The sequence below is a fragment of the Haliotis asinina genome, chromosome 14 (genome assembly GCF_037392515.1).
Source record: "Haliotis asinina isolate JCU_RB_2024 chromosome 14, JCU_Hal_asi_v2, whole genome shotgun sequence".
NCBI classification, from domain to species: domain Eukaryota; kingdom Metazoa; phylum Mollusca; class Gastropoda; order Lepetellida; family Haliotidae; genus Haliotis; species Haliotis asinina.
This window is the reverse complement of record NC_090293.1, coordinates 27,949,259-27,969,358: the sequence shown is the minus strand read 5'-3', so window position 1 is coordinate 27,969,358 and position 20,100 is coordinate 27,949,259. Positions and strand designations below refer to the sequence as shown.

Here is a 20,100-nt window from a genome sequence, read left to right as displayed (position 1 = left end):
CCAGCAATATTCCAGCTATCTACGACAACCATCCCCATTATCAGCCACGTGTCTCACAACATAATCCCCATCTTCATCAGGTACTTTTAGCCATATTCCAGCAATATGACGGCAGGAGACACCAGAAATGGCCTTCACACATTGTACCATTTGGGGAATTGAACCCACGTTTTCGGTGTGACCAGCAAACGCTTTAACCACCAGGCTAGATAAAGGTCAAGATAAAGGAGGCGCTGGGACATGTTATATGATCAGGAGATTGTCTTCAACAATTCAATATCTTGCTTGAATAAAAAACTGACTTGATAGTTTTGGCTTCTATGGAGGTTAGGTGATGTCATCAGTAACTCGTCAAGTTGAACTATGGTGTAGAATTACTCTTGTGCATTCTCTGAACAAGGTTTAAGCTATCACTGAAATTGTTATCCTTGATATCAGGCTTGGTACTGTCATATCGTCTCCACTTATCAGGACATATCTCTACGTGTCTTTGCTATTTTCCGATTTTGCAATGAAACAAATTTCTGTTGCAGTCAAATCATCTTTAATCAAACAATTATAACAATATCATAAAAAGTATAAAATTAAACAGTGAACGCAGACAGTAAATGACCACGCTGTAGATAAACCTCCAAGGATAATACACTGCAGAAAAGAGGAGTAAAAGTTAAAGTCTTGTGTTGCATGTATATGTGACATGGTTAGGAGACAGAAGTAGGGGGTCACAACACACTAGAGGGTTGGTACTCACAGGCTCAAGAGAGTGAGTGAATATGGCTTTACATCTCTTTCAGCAACATTCCAGCAACATCATCTGGAGAGGATTGGAGAGAGAGGGGACATCAGCAGTAATGCGCTTTACTCATTATACCCATGTTGGGAACTGAACCCAAAGCCTTCGAAGAGTGAATGCTTTAACCACTAGGCTACCCTACTTCTCCTTGACAAACACAAGCTTAGGTCTGCTGCCAGAACACATGTAAACAGGCCATATCCTTCAAGTGAGTTGGCATGCTCTCTCACAACATTTGATGAAATGGCTGAAAGCTGTATAAAGATGCGACCTCAGTTATGGCATTTACACACTGAACCCATGTTTGAAATCAAACCTGGTTCCTAGGCTTGATTAGTGGACACACTGCCCAACAGGCTACATCACTCATCAGAACTCAGCAGTGATGTCATATCGGTCTTAAAATGCTGCATAAGAAGTGCTGTTTGAACTAGTCTTGACTACCAGTCTCATGTATCTAGGATACTGAGATACCATGCCACAGTTTACCATGGTTATCCCACAGAGTACAGTGCAAGACTCAACCGTTCCTTGACAATGCCTCACTTGTGTGTCAGAGAAATGTCAGCATTGTTAAAGTCAATTGTCAAAGTTAGGCCATGAGAAAATAAAACAGAAAGTATTCCTCATCATGTGGGTCATACACATTTTTTATTCAAGTCTTTTCTAGTTTGAGGACTATTTTACTCTAAAGTCTCTTTTTTCAGTTAATTCAGAATCTCAAGAATGGTTGTAGTTTAACAAAAGAGTTACCTCCCCTTATTTAGACCTGCGCCATCATGGCTGTTTTTGAGTTTGTCAAAAGAACTGACAAAAACTACACACAAAACATGGGTCCTCTTGAATAAAACTGTGTTAGCACTTAAATTATCGTGTGATCTGTGTTAAACATTATTTGAGTTATCATGATCTAGCACTGAAGTTTCTTTGTGCAACTGGACCAAAGGTTCATTGCACAGAGTACTCTTAGCAGGATAATAATGACTCTCACACTTCCATATACGCTACTGACTGTCTTAGATCTACGACTACTTTGCACCACAGGCCCAGGTCGTCTCACTAGGTTCTTAGTGAGAAACATTTTTTCTTGGCCTACATCGAAACAGTTTCATGTGTGTTGTATGTGCAAAAGACTTGAATACAGACTTGAGTGACAGAGAGACAGGTTATTTGTTCGAGTGAGGTTAGATTCAATAAATATTCTTTATGGTTATTCTCACATTTAAATAAAACAGAAATGCATACTAAAGCACATCCAACACCAACTGATTCATTCCATCCTACAGACAGTACCATCTACTACCACTTGTACCAACAAGCATAAAGGGTTCCTCGTCACATCAGGACAACAGCTAATAGTCATCTAGAACATGTACAACACTAAATACTGTCTTCCTCAGCTGCTGTTCTTCACATCCACACGGCAAATCGGACAGGTGGCAGTGTTCTGGAAAAAAAGAAATGACATCCTTATTTCACTGCAGTTTCTGTTTGATGTTTGGACTTTTCCAATGTATCACTAAGCTATAAGATTGGTTGGTTGGTTTGTTGCTTTATGCCACACTCAGCAAATATTCCTGCTACATGGCGTAGGTCTGTAAATAATCATATCTGGACCAGACAATCAGGTGGTCAATAGCATGAGCAATAATTTACGCAACTGGGATACGAAGACATGTGTAAACAAAGTCAGAGATCCTGTTAGTTGCCTCTCGTAACAAGCCTTTGTTAATGAAGATGAATTCTAACTTGGATCTTCAAGGATTCTAGCTATGAGCAGGATGCTGTAAACTATCTGGACCACAGGCATCAGTGACCGATAAAATGTCGGTGAATATAAAGAAAAGGTACTATGCTATATTCCAACAATAACACAGCTTGTTATGCCAGAAATAGGTTTCGCTCATCCCTAGACTACTCTGAACTACCGTTGTTTGGAGTATGAACTCTTATAGAGTGCATCAGACTGAGTCCAGGTTGGAGAAATTTATGGCAACCCACAGTCTCATTTTAAGACAACCTTAACCTCAAAATCACTTTAAGCCACTAATCTATACAACATTGGTGAAACTTACAGAAACACACAGCCTCATTCTGGAACTCAACTTACGCCATTTATCTATACAAGGTTGGTGAAACTTACAGAAGCACACAGCCTCATTCTAGAACTCACCTTAAGCCATTTATCTATACAAGGTTGATGAAACTCATGGCAACATGGTAGTATGCGTAGACTGTCCCCCTCCTGGTAGTCACACATGCAGATGAGGCAGTCTGTGGTGTCGTTACCGCTGCTGTCACTACTCTTAAACTTGCGCATAGGGAGACGGTTCAACTCGGACTTCGTCATGCCTTTCTGCTTCACTTCACCCAGGGACTCGGCCAACTCCAGGAGTTCCTGCAGATAAAGGAAGATGAAGGAATTGAGAATTAGAGAATACCCAAAGAAGTACAAGCAAAATACAGACGCTGCATTGAGTTAATTGAGGTAATTACACTTGACAATACATTCACAGGATTAAAATCCATAATTTGAACAGAGTATTCCATATTTATACGAGTACTCAGTAGTGTCATTCAAAACAGAAAACAAAGAAAATTGTATGAAACAGACAAAAAACTTGACTGAAGTACGCCTGATGATGAGACACAAAACACATATCATACTGGTATGAACAATATAACATAACAGTCAAGTGAAACTGATTACCCTATCTCATTCATAGCCCTCTTATAAGAAGCACTGGTTGCTGCACACTAATTAATTCTAACCCTGATCATAACTGTGAGTGTAGTTTTACACCGCACTCAGCAATATTCCAGTTATATGGCGGCAGTCTGTAAATAATCGAGTCTGGAACGGACAATTTATTTATCAACAGCATGAGCATCGATCTGCGCATCTGGGAACTGATGACATGTGTCAACCAAGACAGCGAGTCTGAACACCTGATTTCAGTAGTCGCCTCTTATAACAAGAATAGTCGCCTTTTATGGCAAGCATGGGTTGCTGAAGGCGTATTCTACCCCGGACCTTCAAGGATCCTGACCATAACAGACAGTAAATGTACTCACTAAAATATGTTGAAAACTATTATCACTAGTGTTTTGTAATCTCTTGTTTATACAGAAATATAATTAAATACAAATTTAAAAGCATGTGTATTTTACTTCAATACACAGCCAAAAAATAATGCAAGCAACCTATCATCTCTCCAATCCCAGTACTCAGAGATGCCAACACGAAGTCACTGAACTGAAATGAGGCAATTACAAACTTCATATTTCAACCAAATCATTGTTTTCATTCTGCCCATATACTGGTTTGTATCTCTGTTGGTTCTGACAACACACCTCATAGTCATTCCCATCACCAACAGGACTATGTAGATTCCGTAGGAAGCGGCCACCATTGTTTCCCCGCCTTCGTCCACGGCGCTGTTAACAAAGCATTTCACTTGTAAGATATAATTTCAAATGAAGATCAGTATGCAATCAGCTGGAAAAATGCAGCTCCTGGATTCAGACACTATCATTGAAGGGTAGCAATAAGCCCGTTACTTTTCTTCAGCAGCCTTTTTATCCCCTGTCCTTCTTTCACGTATTTGTTCTCTTTGAGACTTGGCAGTGTGTCTGTTGTTTTCAAAAAGATCCTTGAAATGCCTCTGAGCGTTCTTTGTGAGTTACTTCTGTATTTCAGATAGAGACACTCACAAGTTAAAACTCTCTCAAAAGGGTATAGCTATGATTCAGGGTTACCTCATTGGTTCTGAAAGCTCCAGTTGTTTTGTATGCATACTACACATATGTTTTTACTTCTCATGTCAATCAAAAGGAGGTGAGTGAGTTCAGTTTTATGGCTCTCTTAGAAACATGCCAGCTATATGGCAGCAGCTTGTATATGATCAAGTCTGCACCAGACAAACCAGTGATAAACAGCATGAGCATTGATCTACAGAACTGAGATATAAAGACATGTGTCAATTAAGTCAGCAACATTGACTACATGAACCTGTTTCAAATATACACTGACATACATATGTGTCCTGCTACTTGAACTACTCAGGACTGATGTTGGATTTCAGGTGCTTGCCGGCAAACTACAGTTTAACTTGGATATACCACTCATACACAGTATACTGGGCCGATGAGTCTTGTGTTTTTCCCTTAGAATTAGAACAAAAAGTACTGGGATTAACCATATCACTCCTCAGGCAGACACTCTGTGTCCCAGACCATCAAAGTACAGTGAAGTCATTAATAAGAATACAACATGTTATATTTGGGTTACACTTCCTCAGAATAGTATCACATTTGTCATGTACTTAATCGCCAGCACACAAGGTCAGCCATCTAACCCAATAAGCCATGATGGCTTCCACAGAAATGGAATTCTGACTACTGGCAGTCCAGATCACATACTTTGTGTGCCACTCCTACAAGTGTAAACTGGAACAGTCCCTATGACTGTAAGTCATGAATATGTGCTGTTTATTGAGGAAGTGTAACCGTAAATATAACATAAGTTACACGTGACCACTTCTTAAATGTTGTTGTGTTGTTCATAATAAATATACATGGACATTTTGGTCATGTTACAAGCCACGATGGGTTAGTTTGCCCCTGACAACTACATGGTCTTTTAACTGCATAGTGATCTCTGGTCCTGCTTATACTCACAGTGACAGGGGAGTTGTCTAGAAGAGCAAGGATGTGTGCTTCCATTAAAGCTGCAACAGAGCAGAAGTCATTTCTCTTACAGATGTCATGGGTAGAACATTAGTTTCTGTTAACACTGCACTCAGCACTATTCCAGATACAAGACAGTGGTCTGGACCCGATTATCTCATGATGGACACTGTGTGCTGCACCTGATCAACACAGTCACCAAACCTGATCAAATGATCAGGGAATCAAAATTAACCCAGAATTTCCATGGAAAAAGAGAACATTCTCAGGCCCTTGTGTACCAAAACAGTTTTGGATACAAGGTATGTTTCCTTATCTTGGCACATTACATTTATTAAATGTTATCAGTACAGGTCCTTCCCTTTTTCCTGACAATAAGTTGATTCATCTTTTCTTACAAAACATCTACCGATTTGTTTCTGAGGGTTCACTTGCCATGACTTGCAGTGATGGATTATCCGATCTTGATGGAAGATTGAGTTATGGTTTTACTCTGCTTCTAGCAATACTCCAACAATGTCATGGCGGGTTACCAGAAATAGGCTTAACACATTGTACTCATAGTAGGGAATCAAACCCAGGCCATCTTCATGCCAAGCAAATGCTTTAACCACTAGGCTACTACACCACTCCTGGAACGAACCAGCTACCCAACTGGACCAGAGTTACAAGATCTTAAGCTTACAAGAGCTTTGTGAAATGGATGTAAGGTTGATGAAACTTCCGGCAGACATTTCGAACTCACTTTAAGATATTTATCTATACGAATGTCCTGTCCACACAAGCAGCCTTCATGTGAAGCATTCATGTACGGATGAGTGAGTGAGTTTAGTTTTACAATAATCGAGTCTGGACCAGACAATCCAGTGATCAACTGCATGAGCATTGATCAGCAAAAGTTGGAACTGACGACATGTTAACCAAGTAAGCAAGCCAGACCAATCCCGTTAGTCACCTCTTACAACATGAATAAGTTACTGAAGATTAATCCCAACCTGGATCTTAACGGGTGATATTCACGTAAGACTTAAAATTGAAAGAGTATTCACCTAGAGGATGGTCCGACCCTGGAGGAAAGCGTCGAGCACCATGCTGCAACATAGGATGCTTACATACAAGACAGGAGTCATTATTGGATGGTGGATATTTCAAATCATAGGAAATATGGAACATGAAAGGTCTGAATGTGGAGCATGGTTGGTCTGAGAATAAATGAGCACGAAAACAGGAACAAGATATCTAGTGATATATTGATAGACATGTAACATATCAGGGTGTCAAAGAATTGTAAAGATCACAATGTAATATGTAAGTACTATATCAGCAGTAATTTCCATATTCAAAAGAATACCATATTCAGCAGCAAAATCACAGCTTTGGACAAAATACATAGGACGTGAAGTAGTGGTCCTTTTTCTGAAAGGATTTTTCATATTTAATTCCCAACAGAAATCTTGTGGGTATGAGGTGAGAAAAGGTGAAATGAGCTGGAACTGAGTTTAACACAACATTCACAATTATTGCCTTACAGAGACGCTTACATGCACATATTTCTGGCTGCAGTTACTAGTCTGGGTACAGATCTACAGCACTAGCCCATGAGTGAAAACTTTGTTGCAAGTCTTCAGCATTTGCAGCTTGTCCAGCTCACACAAGACAAATACACATACCATGATTACATTTACTGTCAGTTTTGTTTCAGTTCAAATTTGTAGCAATATCAGTAGCAATATCGATTAGAATTGCTTAAAATCATAACCTTTAAATGGTGCATTTATATCAGAGGTAGAAGCACTTAATTTTTACTTCATTTATAATATACACCAGAAACATAAGGATTCACCTCAAATCCTGGCCCATCAACAACCAGTTCTTCATATGAGACTTCCTCTGGCTCTGCTGTAACCAAGCAACAGTCAAAATATAGGATGTGCTTCAAATACAGAATGTGACAAATACAGGCAAGGAATTGCTGTTAAAATCTGAATAGTTATCAATGGCCCATGTCAAAGATCTTAAAATTACTCAAAATGTATTTGAACATGGATGGCCCAGTGATGATTTTTAGAATCAGATTTGAATTCTGTGAATAATTCTTTTAAGACACAACTACTGTCGTGCATATGCAGTTTCACTGAATTAAAGTTTTCAGGAGATATTGCTTGTTGTTGATCACTGCTCTCTGCAATATTCCAGCCATGACAGCGCTCTGTAAACAATCGAGTCTGGACCAGACAATCCAGTGATCAACAGCAAGAGCACTGATCTAAGTCATCAGGATATCATGACATGTCCAACAAGTCAGTGACACTGACCACTCGTCCCATTTGTTGCCTCTTATGACAAGCATGGGTTGCTGAAGTCTAATGCTAACCCCTATATTCATGGGTCATTACTGCATGAATTTGATTTCACAAGCACCCAAGCATTCATCTCCTTAAAAGGCAAATCATGAACAGTACTCCATCCATTACTGAGTTGTTTCTCACACTAGGACATTGATCACCACAATTGATCATCGATCTATGCAATTGGGATATGATGACATTTGTCAACCCAGTCAGCGAGTCTGACCACCCGATTCCATTACACCTTGTACAACAAACATGTGTTGCTGGTGACTACCTTTAACCCAGATCTTCATGGGGCTTCAGTAAATGGCCGCAAAGATGAATGGATAACAAGCCAAGCATTAAATTCAAAAGAATTACAGTCAGGTGAAGTAAAATAAGCTGAATCTCTTTCACAAGTAACTAAAACTACTCTCTTAAGAAATTCCTGTATATCCAAAAAGAGATGATGTAGCTCAACTAATATTTCAGGAAATCAAGCAGTATTAGAAGTCAATCAGAATACGTTTTACAAACATGCCTGTATTTTCAGTGCATGTAATTGAAATTACCCTATCTTTGACATACATAAGCTAGTAGAAACAGAATGTGTGCAATGGCAAATGGTTGGATTTGGATGTTGTTTAACGCCGCATTCAGCAATATTCCAGCGTTGACGGTGGTCTGTAAATAATCGAGTCTCAACCAGACAATCCAGTGATCTACAGCATGAGCATCATTCTTTGCAATTGAAACAATGACATTTGAGGTAAAATGTAATGGCCTATTTATGTAGTGTACCTGCTGCAGCTCCTCTGCGTCTTCTGATGACTGGTTGTCGGTTGCTGTTGTAACCACGGCGGCGAACAGGACTACGACAATACTGTAGGAATGTTGGGGAGAGAGCTGGTGGGCAGGCTGCTTCCTCTGCTCCGAATGCTCCTGCATGATCCGACTGTGCAAAACCTGCATCTGCTTGATGGAGGGACATTGCAAACTCCTTGTCCATTTCCTCCTGAAAGGTCAAGGCCACAAAGTCCTCAGATGACACACCAATACAATGGACAACAACCTAGCTCCACATTCCAACACAGAACAGTATTAGTCATTTCTTAACATACCATACACCACTCTATGACCATGGAAAAGACTGTTGATATATACAAATACATGTCCCAGTGATCAACAACATGAGCATCAAGCTGTGCAAATGGGAACATGTGTCAACCAAGTGAGTGAGCCTGACCACCCAATCCCATTACTCAAATCTTCTGACAAGCATAGGCACCTCTTATTTGTTGCTGAAGGCCTATTCTACCTTGAACCTGCACAGGTCTTAGTGCTAAGACAGTCGTAAGTGTTGTGCATTAACATTAACTTACCACTATCTTAGTACGAAGACAGCCTTGAAAATCTAGGTCTTGGTCACAATGGTAGCCGTCCTTACCATACTGAACCATGAACATTTGGGTTAGAATTGAATTCAGTAACCCATGTTTGTTGTAAGAGGCCACAAATGTGATTGGGTGGTCAGGTTGACCGTCTTGGTTCACATGTCATCAAATCCCAGTTGCAAAATAGATTCTCATGCTGTTGATCACAGGATTGTTTGGTCCAGACTCGCTTATTTATAAACCGGTGCCATACAGCTGAAATAGTGTTCAGTGCTGCAATAAACAATGGCCAAACTAAACGTAATCCTAGTTAGTTCCTATGGTTGTTTGTGTAATCCCTCACTTAGCATTGTTCCAAGCAGTCTGTAAATAACCAAGTCTGGAACAAACAATCCAGTGATTGACCTCATGAGTGGTAATCTACTTACTTGGGATACAATGATCCATGTTGATAACCCAGTCCCACTTGTCAGCTCTAATGACAAGCAATGGTTAATCCAGAGACCCAAAAATGTTGCAAATAGTAGCTTCAATGTTCAAAATTTGTAGTTTGACCATAAAATTAGTAGTCAACTAAATAAACAAAATCATGATGGATTCTGAGAAAAAAATGTATGACATTACGGTCACGTGGTTCAATTATTTTCGCGAGAACTAAATGTGTCAAATCGCTAAGGTATTGAAATCAGCTTTGCTAAAATTACGTTTGTTACTTGCAATCATTCCAGTTCAAATATGTCATTAATATGATGAATGGAAGGTATGTGAAGTCTGAAAATGTATTTCATCGTTGAAAATATATGTTTTTGTCTACATATGCATTTTATTCAAACTTCATAGGATTTCTCGTGGAATCGTAATGGCGTAGTTTGAAGTTAAAATTCATAGCCACTATGATGAAATTGTAGAGGTTGGCATCTCTGTTAATCATGTCTGGATTACTGATAAACATATTCTTGAATAGATGTATTCCTAACACTAGTCTTATCAAAATAACTACACAGACGAAAACAAATAATGCACTAGCAATCACATACGAAAAGATTTCATGATGACATCTTACTTGCAACCTGCGTGCATACTGTTCATCATCCTCCATCTGTCTGACTAAACTAACAGCCTCATCCGCATCATTGCTGACTGACACCTCGGACATCAGCCGTGTTGTTGTTGGCGAGATACCATCATCTAGAGCTGCCAAAACAGGGCAGACACCGTTACTTTTGACAGCTGTATTGAGCCTTTATTTGAGTGAGTGAGTGAGTGAGTGAGTGAGAGAGAGAGAGAGAGACAGAGAGAGACAGAGAGAGAGAGAGAGAGAGAGAGAGAGAGAGAGATTGATTTTATGCCTCTTTTAGAATATTCCAGCAATGTCAGGGTTGGGGAAACCAGAAAGACCGAAACATAAAGGATCATATTAAGAAAAATATATGAAATGTCAATTTTCTGTCAAACTTGCACGTTTTCCAGATTGCCTACAAAGTGCACATGGTATAGAATTCTCAAGACTTGCTTTCCCAATTTTGAACACAGACATCCCCTTAACATTTCTAACATCACTGAATATTCATCAAGCTCACCGCTATTGTTAATATTCCCCATTCGGTTTCGTCTCAGCCCAGATGCCCGTGCATGTCTTCGACTGCCAGTCCGATTCCTCATTGGCTGTGGCGTAATTGACAGATCAAACTCTGGCCGCCGATTAGCTGCTAGGTTGAACACACCAAGTGGAATAATATCAGGAGACGGTGACCTCTCTGGTCTTCCAACATCAACAGAAATTGGATGCGTCGGTTCAATGTGAACAGTCTCTCCTCTTGCAACATCGTGAGTAGGAGTCTGAAATCGACAGTTATTATGCATCCCATTCACACGGTTCTGGGGAGAACAGAAAGTAGGACTGTCAGACCGTGTGAGGTCAATACTGTGAATAATGTTGTTGGGTTTTGTATTGTTAACATGTACGGTTTGAGACGGCGTGGAAAATTCTGCACTGGTCCGATACACATTGTGCTCAGGTCTGTTGAAAGTCAGATTGGTACTATAACAACAGTTTTTTCTAGCATTCCCAGAGTTGTCAACCCTGTCAACATTGGATGGCTTTGGTCCTCCAGGTGGCAGCTGATTGAGAAAGGAAGACTCAGATATGCTAAAAGTCCTGGGAGCAGGGTTATCTCCCCTGTGTACTGGTGGTGTACACATTATCACACTTTCATTGTTTGATGAAATCAGAGAATCATTTAACAGGGAAGTAGGTGAACGGAATGAATTGTTCCTAGCAAAGCGGCAAGACGGACGAGAATCTTGTTCTCCTAATACCTGATGCTCTGACTGAGATCTCTGAAAATTAATACTACTGGCTGGTTCGGTACAACTATCAAACAAAGATGGCGGAATTTTCTTACTGTCCTTTTTTGGAAACAAATTCCTGCGCCTATTCAAAGCCAGCTGCTTGATTGTTGCATCTTCTCCGACTTCACAATCCCTGTTTTCCTTTTTTTGCCTTGTATCTCCAGACACATGAGTTTCGTATTTTTCAGCAGCATTGCTGTCAATTGTCTGGCGACTGTCTGGCTTCGGGCTCACAAACTCGGCTACACTGAGTTTACCAGAGTCACCCTCCTCCTCACAGTGTACTTCATTCTTGACCTTGACCTCTGAGACATAACTGGCCTCGCTACCTACAACTGCAGACACAGAATGGCTAGGAACAGCTTCCTTCATCTGTCTGCTCACAGATGGGTTTTTCATAATGTTATTTCTCATTTCATGTCTATCACTGCCCAAGTCTATAGATACTTTAGATGAAGATTTTTTAACTTTTGAGTCATGTAGAACTGCACGTAGAGGAATACTGTCACCATCATCATCACTATCAGATTCAGACTCTGATGGCCAACCAAGATACCCAGTTCCAAAGTGAGCATATTTGTAACCATTTGTAGGTGACTGTGTTGGGTTTTTATCTTCACGATCAGAATCGGATTCAATTTTCGCCAAACGCTTTTCTCTTGCCACACGCAGTTTCTCAAAAGCTTCTTTCCGCTCTCTGTTCTTAATATCAGCAGGTTTAAATGGGGAGATGAATCGATCAAGATTCTTCTGCATGGCCCGGGATCTCTTAGAGTCTGAGTCATCTTCTAAGCTGGGGTGGACCTCTCGTTCTCGCTTGTTCTTGCAACGCTTAAACACTGGGCTGAAGCAAACAAAATGAATTCATAAGCCTTTTTTCAACATATAACCTCAATAAAATAACATTGGGCTAGTCACTGTATTCAAGCACTGGTGAAATAGGCAATCAGTCCTTTATAATGAGTGACTGTGGAAGCAACTAAAGGATTGACTTGAGAATGATATTTCTAATCGAATTAATCTTGTACAGGGATATATGGGATGTGAAATACTGTGTCCAATACACTTAAAAATTAACAGTGGATGCCTAAAAGTAAAAATATTTCAGCATGTCTATGCAAACAAAGAAACAAATTCAAACAGTTTTGTAAAATTTTGATTAAATAACTATAACCTATCACTGTGTCTAGTACTAGCCAGGTTTTGGAATCATTTGCAATTTATTTAATGTAATAATGTAATGATAATGATACGCACTACAGTAGTAGTAAGTAAATTGCAACAAAAGTTTGTAGTCCATGACCCCTGAAATTAAGAGCACGAGTCCTTGGGATCATCAAATGAAGGACTCAAGGTAAATCTCTGCTTGTATCTTGTATCATGTAAAACACAGGATAGGATTTCCAAAAATTGTTTACCATGATCCCAGAAATCAAATGTGTAAGTCTTTGTTTGGATATAACTGGCCCATTACTGTATGTTGATTAGCTGTGTATAAACCAGTACTCCATGATATTCCAACTGTGTGATGGTGGTCTGAACATTATCAATTCTAGACCAGACAATCTAGTGATCAAAAGCAAGAGCACTGATCTAAGTCATCAGGATATCATGACATGTCCAACAAGTCAGTGACATTGACCACCCGTCCCATTTGTTGCCTCTTACGACAACCATGGGTTGCTGAAGTCTAATGCTAACCCCTCTATTCATTACTGCATGAATTTGATTTCACAAGCACCCAAGCATTCATCTCCTTAAAAAGCAAATCATGAACAGTACTCCATCCATCACTGAGTTGTTTCTCACACTAGGACAAACAAAAAGATGTATTATGGTTCCAATTGCACGTCTCTAAAATTTAGGGTAGGTAGGTAGGATCTGTATTTTATTTCTACATTTTTGTTTAAGAAGTAAATTGTACATTGAAGCAAGGCTGCAGCTATCATGTTGACATTCTCAATCAGAATGCCAAGTAGTAATAATGGTTATAGTAATAATGGTTATAGTAAGTGCAATAGTGTTAGTGTGTGTGTGTTAGTGTTAGTGTGTGTGTTATAGTGTGTTAGTGTGTGTGTGTGTTAGTGTGTGTGTGTGTGTGTTAGTGTGTGTGTGTGTGTGTTAGTGTGTGTGTGTGTTAGTGTGTGTGTGTGTGTTAGTGTGTGTGTTATAGTGTGTTAGTGTTAGTGTGTGTGTGTTATAGTGTGTGTTAGTGTGTGTGTGTGTTAGTGTGTGTGTTAGTGTGTGTGAGAGTGAGAGTGAGAGTGAGAGTGAGAGTGAAAAAAATGCATATTAACTCGTGTCGTATTGTCGTGTAAACCTTTTGGCTTTTGGGCTTTGTTAAGGAATGACAAAGGTTATGAAAAGAACCAAAGGTGGGACCAACAGCTCATATCATTGTAAGTGGGGCATTTAATTATGCTTATAGGTTGAATATGCTACCTCTATCATATAAGGTATGAGATGAACCCGAAGACTTTGTTCCAGCCAGATGTCATTTTTAACAATGTTTTACCTCCACTTCAAACCACAATGCTGCTTAAGCATGTTTCATACATGCGGGTACTTCTCAGAAGAGGTATTCTGTACCAACACAGCCACAGCATGTACCCTATATTGTGAACAGTAGTACCAAACAGAAGATGTGTACCATGAGCCACGGAGAATGTATATGTTCTGGTACCATTCAGAAGAAGTGTACCATAAGCCACAGAGCATTATTATCCACTGCAGTGGTATCATTCGGATTAGATGTACCACAAACCACAGAGCATGTATCATATGTTCTGGTACCATTCAGAAGGGGTGTACCATAAGCCACAGCACAATATCAAACGTTGTGATATGATATGATATGTATCCTATGCTCTGGTACCATTCAGAAAATACGAACCATAAGCCACAAAGAATGTATCATATGTTCTGGTACCATTCAAAAGAAGTGTAGCCACTGAGCATGTGCATGAAGAATAATCTCAAGGATTGTCTTATATTATTTGTGCAAAAACATAAGATTTTTGGAATCCCCAAACCATTTCTACAATCTGTTTTATGTTCTTTGCAATGCTTTCATTTGCTCATTTTCAGGGATCAGCAAGGAATCTAATAGTGTGTATGTTCACAATGTACATCTGTTATACAGATTTACCTTGGTGTTTCTGGGATAAGTAAAGAGTCATATGATGCACCATGTGGTGTCCCTGACTCTGAGGATTCACCATCTGCATCTCTAGCCTCTTCTGGACCGCTGTCTGATAAGCTGCGACTCAATACTGGCCTAGATGGCTTCTTGGTCAAACGACTAAACAGGGACTCATTCAAATCCATTACTACTGAAACAAATTTCAAGGAATCATTTTAAAAAAAACGAAAAAAAGACAAGAATATAAATTCAACATAATAAAACCGTATCATAAAATGTATCTGAAACTGCAACATAAAAATTTAAAAAACATTATAGACCATGATAAAACATTTCTTGATGGGTAGACAAACAGTGAGAAGAGATAAAGCTAACTATTTGTACCTTAAAAATGGGACAAGGCCGAGCTAAGGATTAAATTAAAACAGTTGTTCTGAACACTATGTCAATGAAACTCGACATGTATGTTAAACATTTAAAACATACTTCTGTGATCAGTTGAGAAACTAACACAAATTATTCTTACCACAAACTACACAAATTAATAAAGAATATACTGTAAGACATGTAACGTAGAAGATGTTTCTTTCGACAGCTGTATGGGTGTTACTCTTTTATGTGGAAACTGATGAGTACATTTCTTAAATGGGGCGGTGGGGCAGCCTAGTGGTGAAAGTGTCCGTTCATCACACAGAAAGACTTGGGTTTGATTCCCCACATGTGTACAGTGTGTGAAGCCTATTTCTGATGTTTCCTTACTGACATAGCTGAAATATTGCTAAAAGAGACATAATACCATATCAACTCACTCACGTTTTTAAAGCAAGATAATTGCCAAATGTTACGATTTTTCAGTTTAAATAACAGCATGTGCATGTTGTTTTCATTAATTTGCTGTAATATGTCAAATTCTTTCTGTTATCTTTGGGAAGTTCTTCTTTACCAGACAGACAGCTATAACTTATAAGTACTTAATTGTCTCCAGACACCTCATCTTGTAGGTGTGTGAACGTTAAAGCCTGGGTGGGAAGGTGATTCACTTCATTAAATGTCTAAACATTTCAGCAGTTTCATACACTGACTGAAAAATCTCATCCTGAAAAATTGTGCCCGGTAAGTTCTAATTTTCAGGCACTATTTTCATCATGCTCAAATAAACTTGATCTAAAGGTTCATGGGTCAGTAGATAATTTGTTTTTGTCTAAAGTATATTGAAGAAACATGTAAAACACCTAAAGTATGGATATTCTTTTCATGTTGCATTTCACGTCCCATTTGTCTCAAATGAAAATTACTGGAAAAAACATCAGCTGATCATTTAGTCATGGAACATTTTTTCAAGCATTTGGTCATATTCAAACTCTCCAAAGCTTTCTGTGTTATACTGAGGTTCAGTATTAATAAGTTAAACATATATTTACAAATTTTGTTGTTCAAGTGTTCATGTTATCGAAGATCTACGGGTAGGAACATTAAACAAACATGGCCGACCAGTATCAAATACATACACAGAATATAAATGAGAGTAGGTTACTTCTTTCTGTCAATAATGACAGAATCACTTGAATAGATGCACTTGTCTGGACGCTTACTTATTCATACAGTATCCATATCAACACGACATGGCCGATATGGTCACTAAGGCCTGAACCTGGCTATGTGAATAAACAATGTAATGAATGTATGCAGCTGCATCATCGTGCACGCTTCAGTGATGATCGGGTCATGTATAAACAAGGCTATGGAAATTACAATACAGACAGTAAACGTGACAAAAAACAGGCGCAGTGCAGCTCTAAGTGTCTGTTATGACTATTAAGTAACTGCATTTGCAAATTTACTGTTTAGAGATCCGAAAGAACGGGTCATTTGATCAGCATTATCAGGCTATAGTATACACAAAACAAATACATTTCTCTAAATCCTGCGAGATGGAGTTCGTGACGACGCGATCCCCACCTCTGTGAAATAACCTTCGTGTCAAAAAATCTTACTTTTCGTGAAATATGTAATTATGTTGGAACACTGCAAAGTTCTAAAATGACGTCCGCCATTACTGAAATACAGAACCAATGAGATCAGCTGTTACAGGTTTCATCGCTCGTTTCATCGAAATGCTTAGCTAGGCAGGAAACGAAACAGGATCAAGAACCGTTTGCAGTCGTCTGTTTTCAAAGTCAACAGAAAATTACCAGTAAGCATTTCGGACAAGCAGGACAATTGAAAATTTAACTAAGTCTCATTTTTCAGTCTCAAGGTTATACTGTGTCATGAAAAGAACCAATAAGACTTTACAATACATACGTGCTTAATTATACAATCTTTTAAGTTAAGTCAGATATTATTAAGTTAACAGAAATTATATGGTCAGGAGCAAGAAACAAAAACGAATTTTATTGAAACAATTATACTATTAATGGCAGTCAGGAAATATGTAGAACATTTAACCTGTCCACGGGACTGGTTGGTCAAAGTTTTTACCAGTCCTGCTATCCAAATATAAATAAAACACTATTTCAAGACTTAAAACTTGCTTGTTTTATTTTAAGCCATCATTTACACACTGATCTTGGACTGTTAAATACTTCTTAGTGGAGTCATCTGGTTACAACATTACAGAACTAGTCTTCAGACAAGTCATCGACATGTCAATCAAGGTCTGATAACTGACCCGACATGAGGACGGACTACATTTTTTTACCCGTCGTCCACAAAGTTCCCCCGTCACGGACGTAGGGAAGGGCTATCTTTCCTACACTGTTGATGGATGTGAAAAGCTGAGCTTAAATTAATTGTGTGCTGATATATTTATAATTTTTATTGTACATTCTTATAATATGCATTATCTATTTTAATGTACATGTGATGAGACGTAAATAAGCAGTATGTGTGTCTGTCTGTGCGTTAAAAAGTCATGTAAAAGTTGTAAGTGAGTGGGTCTGGTTCTTCGACGCGCTCTTCACAGTAGCCTCGTGAGGAATCCATCGAAAACTTTAGCCACTGAAAGCTATCACTAAATCTTACAACTGGTGATGACCAGAGACCATATAATAGATAATCTATTATATGGTCTCTGTGATGACTAAGTACCATTCCATGGCTGTGTCATTTTCATAAATACATCCATGCAATAACTATAGACCTTACCTTAAAATGAGGCGGGACCAGTGTTGACACAAAATGAACGAGAGTGGGTTTTTTAAAACTGAAACAATAGAAAATGGGTCGAATATAACTTTCAAACCTGACATGTCTGGTGGGTCTTAGACTATTTACGTGGCGATACTATGGGTACCTTTCCATCATGGGTACGATGTGTGAGGCCCAGTTCTTATGCCACCCACCGTGGTCTATCGTGAATATTGCTAAAACCACACCCACTTACTCAGTAAGTCGTATGTTATAAATGCACAAAAACAATATATTTAAAAGTACTTCTACAAATTCCAAAATGTTCCTGATCGCTTGAAGATTTTCAAAACAAAAAGACGTGGTGTCTCGCTAGTTTATAGAAAAGGTTATCATGTGTGTTTATATTGTGTCAACTTTCTTTACACGAGAATGTATCACTTGTTATTATATTCACTATTAATCATAGAGCTAAATATTACAGTAACAATGTTATACAGATATTGACTCTTATAGGCTGCACATACCAACTAATCTGCAATTGCAGCAGTAGTTACATTGGAGAAACGCCATGGCCATTGGATATACGTCGCAAAGAACACAAAACATCAGTTGAAAAGGCCGACAACAAATCTGCCCATCATCATTTCAGAGCACATCAAAAACAACCCTACCCATTCCTTTGACTGGCAACAGACTAGCACCCTGGCTACCACGATTGGCTCAAACGAAAACTTATAGAAGCCATCAACATCGGGAGATCAACCCCAGATATTAATAGAGATCAGGGTGTATATCTTCCCAATGCCTGGAACATCACAAACGCTACCCCTGATGTCATTTAATCAGCTGATTATCACTCGGCTGTGTTTATATCTCGCCATCATCATTGTTTATATAACGTCTATTTGATCTACATCACTGATTGTATACACGTGCACACCTCAGGCTTCCTGTGAATCTGTTAACTGGCTTCGCCTTATCCCTGTCATCACAGTTTTTATAACTGCATTTGATCTGTCCTCTGAGATTTGTTTGTATATACATGTACTTATCTTCCTCCTGTAAATACTGGTATATATAATATGTCTTGTACTCCTGTATCTATTACCTGAAGAAGGGGCAAGAAGCAGCCCAGTCAATAAAAAGAAGTTGTCACCCATATACTCGTCTTATTATATTCACCAACTTCTAAAAGCCTCTCAAGAATCTCTGCAATTGACAGGGTGAGCTTCAGTTCAGAGCCTGTATTATTTGTTTAAACACACCAAGCCTAAGCCTGTCATTTGTTATCATATGCTGAAAGTTTATTTATTTATTTATAACTGACAAAGCTGCCTTTATATTAATAACAAACTATTTGTGGATGAGAACTATAAACCTTCTTATTTTGAATTTCCCGCGTATATATGCACATTAGTACAACTACCGATGCAATTAAATGAACCAATGTAGTAGTTATCTTCTTTTCTATTGCACTGTTTTCTATGAAAAGAGATTATAAAAAAACATGGGTGTTATTTAAAACCTTTTGTCACTTAACCCTGCGTCACTCAAACAGTACTAATCGAACGATCGAATATTTATTGATAATCAGTAGTTGTACGTAAGTAGTATTTAACTCACTTCCGGTAAGGAGCACCTGCATTTCCTGGAGACGCATAAACAATGTCGGACTAGCGGGCTTCCACCGTTGTTGATGACCAATAACGCATAGGTAAGTAAACTATGGTGATAATCTAAATATTTAATCACCAAATCTTCGGCTGTCGACATTTCCGCCCTGGAAAACAGATGTAATCAGCGTTTAACATTGTAAGTACAGGGCATCCAGCTTTCGATTATTCCGGCGTCACTTGCAGTTGGTCGTGACAGTGATCATCAATATTACCCTCCTCGTAAAAGATACTTGAGATCCCAATTCATCAGCACCCGAAGGTGATTTTAGTTTGTTTTCACGTTGCCATAATGTCTATACTAATGATGATTAACGTGTGTTCGTAATAAATAGCCATTAAATGGCATCTGATCCCAATGAAACATATGTAAATATTTATTGTGGAGTTCGTGGGTTAGCTCGACTCACATGACAATTTCTATGCACAGCACACAACGTAATGTTTGTTGTTATAGTGTTATGGCTTTACTGCAACAGGAAGACATGTTGGATTAAACGTAGCGATATATTAATCAACCTCCTGCCTGAGTAGGGGATGAGGAATTAATGCTTTTCTCCACTCAAAAGAAGTTACAGAACACATGATTCTTTCA

At 38.8% G+C, this 20,100-nt stretch overlaps 2 protein-coding genes across 7 annotated transcripts in view; one reads left to right on the top strand and one right to left on the bottom strand.

The window, feature by feature from the left end:
• Positions 1-527: 527 nt before the first annotated feature.
• On the bottom strand, positions 528-16,817 carry LOC137261558 (uncharacterized). 5 transcript variants are annotated; one of them, XM_067799324.1, is made up of 11 exons: positions 16,695-16,817; positions 14,707-14,887; positions 10,787-12,402; positions 10,270-10,400; positions 8,614-8,827; positions 7,326-7,381; positions 6,532-6,574; positions 5,474-5,523; positions 4,148-4,231; positions 2,967-3,191; positions 528-2,240 (listed from the first exon to the last, which is right to left on the bottom strand). In XM_067799324.1, exons 2-11 carry the CDS (start codon positions 14,883-14,885, stop codon positions 2,190-2,192), a joined length of 2,649 nt encoding a protein of 882 aa, XP_067655425.1. In that variant the 5' UTR covers positions 14,886-14,887; positions 16,695-16,817; the 3' UTR covers positions 528-2,189. The 5 variants fall into 5 exon arrangements, with proteins under 5 accessions (XP_067655425.1, XP_067655423.1, XP_067655422.1 ...); XM_067799322.1 differs by having other exon boundaries at positions 6,532-6,589; positions 16,695-16,769; XM_067799321.1 differs by having other exon boundaries at positions 6,532-6,589; positions 14,707-14,890; positions 16,695-16,768.
• A 2,665-nt stretch (positions 16,818-19,482) lies between these two features.
• LOC137261136 (lamin-B2-like) overlaps positions 19,483-20,100 on the top strand; it is a 67,092-nt gene continuing 66,474 nt past the window's right edge. For both annotated transcript variants that reach the window (XM_067798831.1, XM_067798832.1), the window contains exon 1: positions 19,483-19,546. The gene's annotated coding sequence lies outside the window, so the exon portion shown is untranslated. The remainder of the gene's footprint in view (positions 19,547-20,100) is intronic.